We start from the raw sequence: 9,314 nt of genomic DNA on the forward strand, positions 1-9,314 counted from the left end.
TCTGAGAGAAGAGCAGAAGAAAGCAACCTACAGCCATGCCCTCCAAAACACAGAGGGAACCCAAGTGGGACTTCGGGTACCTTTTCATGCAAGAGGTCACTTTCCCTCTTCCTTCTCACTGACCCTTCCCCCACCCCTTTAATTCAAGCAAATTCCAGAAGGTCCGGACCACTAGGAAAAGTCCTGGCCAGTTAGCAGCTGCCTGTGCTCCTTCCCTCCAGCCCTGGCCTGATGCCCAGGTCCTCCCCTGCCCCACCCCCTAGCAGTTACATAAATTCCCTTCTTTCTGCCCCTTCCCAGTACACAACTGCAGCCTCTACCAGCCACAGCCAGACTGCAGAGCAGAGGTGAACAGCATGGGTAAGAACGGGGCCACTTTCCCCTCCTTCTCCTACCCAATGACAGCAGCCGCCAGGAAAACTCGGGGGAGCCTGGGCCCTAGACTGTCCTTCCCAAGTCTTTCCTCTCTCTCGTTCAGCCAACGCCTTTTGGCTGTTCTGGCCATTCTGTGGCTATCAAGAAAGACAGAGAACAGTGTCCTCATTAGCCCTGGAGGACTTTCTTTCCCTCCCAGTTCAGCTGGGCCTGGGATCCCCAGACTCTGTCCTACCAGTGTTAGGAGAAAAATCTGGAGAGAGCATTCACCACTACCACCCTTCTGAAATTATCAACTTGACCACATGGCCATCCACTGATCTTATGTTACCCCTCTTGGGTGGAAGAGTAACACCAGCAGTGTACTCTCTCCAGGGTCAGTGAACCCAAGAATCATACCCTCACCTCTTCCCAGCTCTGGCCAGCCCAGGCAGCCTAGATACCCAAGGCCATTTAAGGAAAAGAAATCGGTGGCCAGTCCTCGTAGGCTTCAGGAGTTCTTCTCTTTGTCCAAATAGTCCAGCCCTGAGTTATGGACCCCTGTCTGATGGACAGCACTAGGCAACACCACCTATAATAACATGGAGTTCTTGCCCTTAGCAGTGTCAGCCGTGTGAGCTGGATGTTTGTCAGGATGCCTAGAAGGTATCCACTTGGGGATTTCCTTGGGTCCTCAAGGACCCTTTTTTTTTTTTAACACAGAAGAGTGGGAGTACTGAAATTGATTAGCATCCAGTATCTGGAACCTCTGAAAGGCTGATGGAGAAGGAGCTAGAAGTAGTTAAGTGGGAATGTAGAAACCAAGATGAGAAACTATCATTCCTGCACCCATGCTTCCCTACTATCTGAGAGAGATCCAGTCTCTTCACAACTCCTTTTAGAGTGGTTTGCCATTTCCTTCTCCAGCTCATTTGACAGATAAGAAAACTGAGGCAAAGAGGGTTAAATGATTTGCCCAGGCTCACACAGCTAATAAAATGTCTGGGGTCAGATATGAACTCAGGTCTTCCTGATTCCAGGCCGGGCATTCTATCCACTGGGCCACCTGGCTGAAGAGATAGGACCTGATTGTTTTGTCTCTGATTCTCTCCAACTCTCTTTTGATCTCATTCATCTCAGTATTTCTGCCTTTATATATTGGAGTCTCTGCCTCTCTCTTCCTGTGCCTGTGGCTGTCCCCTATATAATGTTAACTGTCGGCAGAAGGCCAAAAAGTGGCCAAACAGGTCTCTTTAATTCCCTTCTCTGTGGCCCCTCCCAAGTTCCACCCTAGTAGAACATTGCCAGAATCCAGATTCCATTTTGGACCCAACACCTGAGTAGTTCTTTTGTAGTGTAGCCATTACCCTGCTGATGTTCCCCACTCATATTCAAAGCAAGGTTAACATCAGGACAGTCAGAGTTGTGGGGACCCAGTGAAGAGCATCTCTTGCTCTCCACTGGCTTCCCCACATCATTCCTGGAGCAGAGACCAGATTAGCCATGATGCAAGAAGGTTTGAACCAGGACTAGAACTCATCCTTTCTTCTCCTACCCTCTATTCACCCCAAAGGAACTCTTTCTCACTTCACAACTCTTCTCTCCAGTCATTCCAGGCTCACCTCCAAAGGCCAAACTGTAGGGTATCTAGCAGCTGCATAAGTGGAAGTCTCTACCAAAAATAATTCCCTTTCCCTGGAATCATTCTTGTTACTAACTCCACCCTAATGATTTCCACCACCACCCTCCCCATAAATGATACCACAGCTTTCTGGGAATGACTGATGCCATCTTCTACAGGACATCACCCCTAACCTGCAGTAGCCCCTTAAGCCTCAAGTACATGGCAGAACTGTCCCTTTAGAGGCTACTGTAGCCAGGCTTCTAAGTTATATAATGTGGGGCTCTGGCAAGAAGTCCCAGGAAGGACAGGATATTGCCTAACCACTCTGGTATGGGTCTGTCTCAGGAATTTACTTTTGTGTGCTCCCTCCCAGAGTGCAGAGGATTACTGAGACTCCTCTGAGACATTGTAGGAGATTATCAGTAGAAAAAGGTTTTCAGTTTCCTGGATCCTGCCCCCTTAGATACATACATGCCTGCTCAGTCTCCAACTTATACTTTCCCCTCTCCTTTCCTGACATTCCAGTAGAGAAAGATGAGGAAATGGTAATGATGGAGAAGAGGAAAACAAAGGGAAGGTAGGGAAAGTGAGCCAGATGCCTGTGCCAACTGAGCAGGTGACACAGGGTATGGGGTAAGCCTGAGCTGACGTCTAGTGGGGCTAGAGAGTAAAGCACCTCTCTAATCCCAAATTTCTATTTCCTTCACAGCTAAGTGTGAAAAATGTGGACCTGGCTATCCTACGCCTCTGGATGCTATGAAAGGCAAGTAGATCTACTCTCCTGGGAAAGCCTGGGAGTGGTGACAGGTGCCAGTAGCCCCAGCACTTGGATGCCCTTTGGAAAAGCCAAAAGGATGCTCTGCCCTTAAACTATGTCAGGCACCCAGCTGTGACTGTGGGTGCAGCATCCCTGCTGAATGAGCAGAATTTGGCTTGGGGCTCCCCATGTATTCTGGCCCCCTCCTCTCCTGCCACAGTGCCAGTTCCCAGACCTCACCTAGTTCCCTGCTTGCTTGGCCTGTGTAGGCTGACCCCCATTGTTCATTTCTTGATGTATCAGGGCCTCGGGAGGAAATTATCTACCTGCCCTGCATCTATCGAAATACAGGCACAGAGGCCCCTGACTACCTGGCTACTGTTGATGTGGACCCCAAATCTCCTTACTACAGCCAGGTGAGATTGGGTGGTGGGCTCTCCCAGCAAGGTGACATCCAAACTCTTGGTATACCCTTGTCTTTTCTCCGAGTTGCTCCAGCTTGGCATCTCAGTCAGAACTCACCTCTTTCTCAGTTTGTGGGGCTTTTTGATAAAACTCTTTCCTCCTTCCCCTACTCAGCGCTCTCCCCGTCTTTGCTTTCAGGTGATACACAGGCTGCCAATGCCACACCTAAAAGACGAACTGCACCATTCAGGCTGGAACACTTGCAGCAGCTGCTTTGGAGACAGCAGCAAATCCCGCACCAAGCTCATCCTGCCCAGCCTCATTTCCTCACGTATCTATGTGGTGGATGTGGGCTCAGATCCCAGGGCCCCAAAACTGCATAAGGCAGGTTCCCCTTCTCATCTTGGCCAGAACCAAGAATCCACAATGTCCCACCTTCCCTGGTCTGCCTGACCACCTCCACCCTCTGTTCCTAGGGGAAAGGGAGAACCCAAATAGATTTCATGAGCTTTCTTTAGTGGGAAGGAAGAAAAAGGAAAATTGGATCTTAGAAGGGGAGACAGAGGAATAGGGGAAGCCTGGGAGATCCCCATCTGGGGAGCTCTCTCTGTACAGGATAGTTAGGGGCATAGAAGATGGCCAGATATGGCCAAGCACTTGTATTGCATCATGGGTGGGACTATGAGCCACTGTGCTCATAACACAGCAATCCAGACTTCAGAGATCTGTTATGCCCCCTCTCCAAAGAGAGGCAATCTCTAGAATGCAAAGGGGAGTTTCTGATGTTCTAATTAAGATTGGGGAGATAAGTGCCTCATCCCTACCCCATTTCTCTGAAGTATGTAAAACCACATTTTGAAGAAGTTGGAAAGAAATAGGGAAGACATGAGGATGCTGGGGAGAATGCCTGAGCCACACTGGCTGCTGACTCCCATCCCCAATTTCCATCCAGGTTGTGGAGCCCACACAAGTGATGTCAAAGTGTGACCTGGCCTACCTCCACACCAGTCACTGTCTGCCCAGTGGGGAGGTGATGATCAGTGCCCTGGGAGATCCTAAGGGCAATGCTAAAGGTACCTGGGCTGCCCAGATGTGGGCTGGGATTTCTTTTAGTGTAGGGCAGATACCTATACTTCTAGGTAGGGGCCTCAGAGGCAGGTGATGGTTCGGTTTGCCTTAAGATGTTGGGGAGCAATCTGAGCTGCTGTGTTACATTAAATGAATGAAAAAGCACTGAAGTGCCCCTCATGTGCTAAGCACTGTACTAAGTGCTGGGACCCAAACAGAAAAAACAGGCCCTGCTCTCGAGGAGCTCATGTTCTAATAGGGGAGACAATCCATAGAGGAAATTTTGGCTCCAAGTCAGATGGAAAGGTCCCATGGTCCTCAGGGTGCAGCAGCAAAACAGATGTTAATGCATCCTCCTGAGTGTCATTTCTACTGATAAAATCATGTTTATTTCTGGTTTTGAACATCTGACAGTGCCAAGGACTTCAGTGGTAAGAACTTTCTTCTCTGGGTCTTCAGTCACTGTGGATGCTGAGGAGGCAGGTGTTGGGCCACCTCTATGGCTGGATAATGGCCTTGGTGATCAGTGAAGGCGGGGACTGTGTTTTTGCCTTTCTCTGTATCCTCGGTGCTTTACACAGTGCTTGGCACACAGTAGGTGCTTAATAAATGCCCATTGCCTTGACTTGATCTGGTAGGCACTGCTCTTCCTAGGACTCGAGCTGACCAGTGTCAAAGTGGGGGTTAGCATTTGGTGGTTGTGAGGGTGGTGTCAGGAATAGTGGGGTCCCTTCTCCACTGGGATGCTGGAATGCTGTGAAAGGGACATAGGGAAGACTTTCTATCAACTGTGACTTTGGTCAACTCGTTTAACTCCTCAGACCTGTTTGCTCATTTGTAAACTAGAAGGCTGGACTAAAAATCTTAAGATTCTAAGAATGGGAGACCCAGAGTAAGGGTGTCGATCCTTTTAGCACTCAGTATATATGAAGAACAACCTGCCTTTAAGGGCCAGGAAGCAAAGGAATGATAGCATGGTGCCAGGGACCACATACTCTGTTTCCTTCCTGAAACCTCTTAATTTATGGAACCAGGATATTGCAATGTAAGGGGAGTGATAGGGTTGGGAGACCTATTGTTGCCTGGAAGTACAGATTATGTACAGGACTAGTTTCTGGAGTGGGATGGATCTGCGTGGTAACTTCTCTGTAATGTCTCCCCTCCTCAGGAGGGTTTGTACTGCTAGATGGGGAGACATTTGAGGTGAAGGGAACATGGCAGAAGCCTGGAGATGCCGCTCGAATGGGCTACGATTTCTGGTATCAGCCTCGACACAATGTCCTGATCAGCACTGAGTGGGCTGCCCCCAACGTGTTCAAGGATGGCTTCAATCCTGCAGACGTCTCTGCTGGTGAGGGGTCCCTCCATATGTCTCATGCCCTCCTACTCTGATTCTCTACTTCCTCCTGAACCCTGGACCTCATTTCTTAGTCCTCCCAATTTTCACATCCTTGGACGCAGACTCTTGGGAACAGTCTAGGGGGTCTCAGTGTTCTCTCCTCCATCCTAAACTTGGCTCTGATTTCCTATTTTTCCTCTCTTCCTAGGATCTTTTGCACTTGCTTCTAGCTTCTTGCCTTGGTCCTTGGTTCTAGCCTTGCCCACCACAGTCTTCTCTCACCCCTCAACCCCACGACTGTATGCTGATAGCTAAAGATTCCCTGCCCCTCCTCTCTGTGCCCTAATCCTCCATCCTTCTCAGGTCTGTATGGGAGCCAGATGAATATTTGGGACTGGCAGCGTCATGAGCTTGTACAGACTCTACAAATGCAGGATGGGCTAATCCCTTTGGAGATCCGATTCTTGCATGACCCAGCTGCCTGCCAAGGCTTTGTGGGATGTGCCCTCAGCTCTAATATCCAGCGCTTCTACAAGACTGAGGTGAGTGGAATACTGCTATGCTGTAAGAAATGGTAATCAGGTTGGTTTTAGAAAACACTAAAAGACTTGCAAGACATAATGCAGAGTGAAATGAACAGAACCAAGAGAACACTGTATACAGTAAGAGCAATACTGTTCAAAGAGTAACTGAATGACTATGCTATTCTGAGTAATGTGGTCATTCAAATCAATTACAAAGGACTTAGGAAGGAAAATGCTATCCCTCTCCAGAGAAAGAACCAACAAACGGAAGTATGTGTTGTATGGTCCGCATGGTGTTGTTTAGTCATTTTCAGTCATGCCTGACTCTTCATGACTCCCTTTCTGGGGTTTTCTTGGCAAAGATACTGCTTCCACATCTATATCAAATATTGGCCTTCTCTAATGCGAGCCGGGAATGAGGTGAGGCACCACCATCTCCATTGACCTTCCTATTCCTCATTCTCAGATTCATATCAGATGCTTCCACAAGAAAACAAGGCCACAATTTTATCTTCCCCAGGCCCTACCTGTGCATTCCCATGGTCTTAGTCCTCTCGCCATACTCAAAAACCTGCCAACACAGCGGGTCTTCAATAAAGATTTAGTCACACCCTTTCTCTTCTTCCAATCTGAGGGCGTCTGAATCTGCCTCGGTTTCTCCCCACCCCTACTGCTTCCTGAACTCCCTGGTTCTCTTTACCTCTGATACAGGGAGGGAAGTGGGCAGTTGAAAAGGTGATCCAGGTGCCATCCAAGAAAGTGGAGGGATGGATGCTGCCTGACATGCCAGGTAAACACGAAGGGGAGGGAAGGACGGAGACATGGGCATGTTACTGCTTCTTGGAGGTAGGGAATCCAGGGATGAAGTCATCTTATTTCCCTCCCCTCAGGCCTGATCACAGACATTCTCCTGGCCCTCGATGATAAGTTCCTCTACTTCAGCAACTGGGTACATGGTGACCTGAGGCAGTATGACATCTCAGACCCTCAAAGGCCCCGCCTGGCTGGACAGGTTGTAGAGCTGGGGAGAGACATATGACAAGCAAGGGAGCGAGTAGAGGAAAACCAAAGGAGAATGAAAGTTGGGGAAAAGAGGGTGTGATGGGGGAGGCGGAAATGGGACGGGTATTTGAGAAGACAAGGGAGTAAGGACAGAAGGAAAGGCAAGAAGCCTAGGAGGGATGGCAAGGAGAGCTGACCGGGGAGAGTGGAAAGGGAACCCCCTGGCAAGGGTAAAGGGGACAGTTATGCCTATTGGGATCAGTGGTCTGGACACAACTCAAAGGCACAGAGAGAGCGGTCACCTGCATCACCTCTCTCTGGATCAGATATTCATTGGGGGCAGCATTGTTCGAGGAGGCCCAGTGAGAGTCCTAGAGGATAAGGAATTGAAGTGTCAACCAGAGCCCTTGGTGGTCAAGGTAAAAGCACCCCCTTCCCTCAGGAATGAAGATCTCCCACAATCCCCCTCACAAAGTCCTGGGACCCTGACATATGAGCATTTTTCCTTTAACCCTAAGCCTAACCCTAACTCTAACTGAGTAAATCTAACCTAATTGAGATATATCTCAGCGGAGGCTATCAGGATCTTTGTGCTCCTTCCCCAAGGGTAAGAGGATTCAAGGGGGTCCCCAGATGATCCAGCTCAGCTTGGATGGACGGCGCCTCTATGTCACCACCTCCCTGTACAGTGGTTGGGATAAGCAGTTCTACCCTAACCTCATTAAGTAAGAGCCAGCCTCTCTTCCCCAATCCCTTTCTTTCCCCCTCCACCACCCTCAAGGAAACTCCTTCCCAAGCTTCTCTCCCAGCACACACACTCCTGTTTTCCCTAAGTAGAAACCCGACTCCCATGATTGTCCTAAAAACTGTCCCCTAAACATCATCCCACATAAGGCTCCACTGCCAAGCTGGGGAGAAAAGTTCCCATGGATCGCTTAGTAGGGGAAGATGCTGGAGGGGAACGAAAAAGAAAATCACAAGGGTTGGAGATTTGACTTTCTCCTTATCCCATATATCTTCCCATATCTCATATATCCTACGTATCCCTTTTCTTCCAGGGAGGGCTCAGTGATGCTGCAGATTGATGTAGACACAGAAAAGGGGGGCCTGACACTAAACCCTGACTTCCTGGTAGATTTTGGGAAGGAACCTCTGGGTCCAGCTCTAGCCCATGAGCTGCGCTACCCTGGGGGTGACTGCACCTCTGATATCTGGCTCTAAAGCCTGCCCCTTCCCCACTACTGAGCCCAAACTCCTCAGGCTCTGTAGGGCCTAGGCTTCTTGGTGGAGGCCTTTGTTCCTTTCCAAAAGCCTTCTGGCTTCCTTCTTAGAGCCTTTGGGGGGAGGAGGAATCTAGTTTGGAATCTTGGGAATTAACTCCCTCTTTTTGATCCCTGATTGTATTTTGCTCATTATCTGCTATTTTTGTATGGCTTCTTGCTTGACTTTGGTGTTGCCATTATCTCCTTATCCCCCCACTCCCACTGGTGGTGGGTATTATGGAATAAACCAAATACTTTTCTTTGAATCTTTTGTGCTTGGGGGAGATAGGCATTTGTTGATATATATTCCCAGCAGGGTGAGACCTTTATGCTTAGGGCAAGGAAGCATGTAAGAGACTTAGGAGCTTGTAAACCTACCTCCAGATGTACATTATCTATGTCTAGTTAGCCCATGTGCTAATGAGGCCAGAAATCACTGATGCATTAGTTAGTTTTGCTATGTTCCATAGCCAGAGTCTAGCACACTTCTACCCCCAACTAGCCATTGGTGAGGTCATTAGGGTGATAAGGAGAAAGGGTAGTTCCCGTGGAAATAGTATCTGAGGCTGTTTCCTCAGGTGGAAAATGAACATCATGCCGTGCTGCTCACTATTCTCAATTCACCATATATTTATCAAGTATGAGGATGAAGAGACCAAAAAAAAAAGTCTCTGCCACAAGGAAAAACACAACCTACATGTGCAGGAGCACAATAAAAGCCAAATTGAAGAAAGATCAATAGGGCAGAAACCACAGATAATTGTGCAAACCAAAAACTTCATTGTTGTGCTGAAGGATTTTCTGCCAGACTAATCCCTGCCACCCTCTCCCCCCACCCAAGGCCCCGGCTTCTTCTCAACCTAGAGACCCTCCTCTTCTTGAACCCAACTCTGAAGAGGCCCATAGGTAGTCTGTGTCATCAGTCCAGAGCCCTCACACCTTACTCGAAGACCATAGGGAACCCCCAGCTAACGGACTC

General features: G+C 48.8%; 1 protein-coding gene across 1 annotated transcript; it reads left to right on the forward strand.

The window, feature by feature from the left end:
- Window positions 1-294: 294 nt before the first annotated feature.
- On the forward strand, window positions 295-8,601 carry SELENBP1 (selenium binding protein 1). Its single transcript, XM_036767067.1, has 12 exons — window positions 295-360; window positions 2,688-2,741; window positions 3,039-3,151; window positions 3,339-3,524; window positions 4,093-4,213; window positions 5,377-5,559; window positions 5,911-6,089; window positions 6,783-6,861; window positions 6,962-7,083; window positions 7,400-7,492; window positions 7,680-7,798; window positions 8,132-8,601. The coding sequence occupies exons 1-12, from the start codon at window positions 357-359 to the stop codon at window positions 8,292-8,294; spliced, it is 1,416 nt and encodes a 471-aa protein (XP_036622962.1). The 5' UTR covers window positions 295-356; the 3' UTR covers window positions 8,295-8,601.
- The last annotated feature ends 713 nt before the right edge of the window (window positions 8,602-9,314 follow it).

Source organism: Trichosurus vulpecula, chromosome 7, assembly GCF_011100635.1.
Source record: "Trichosurus vulpecula isolate mTriVul1 chromosome 7, mTriVul1.pri, whole genome shotgun sequence".
NCBI lineage: Eukaryota > Metazoa > Chordata > Mammalia > Diprotodontia > Phalangeridae > Trichosurus > Trichosurus vulpecula.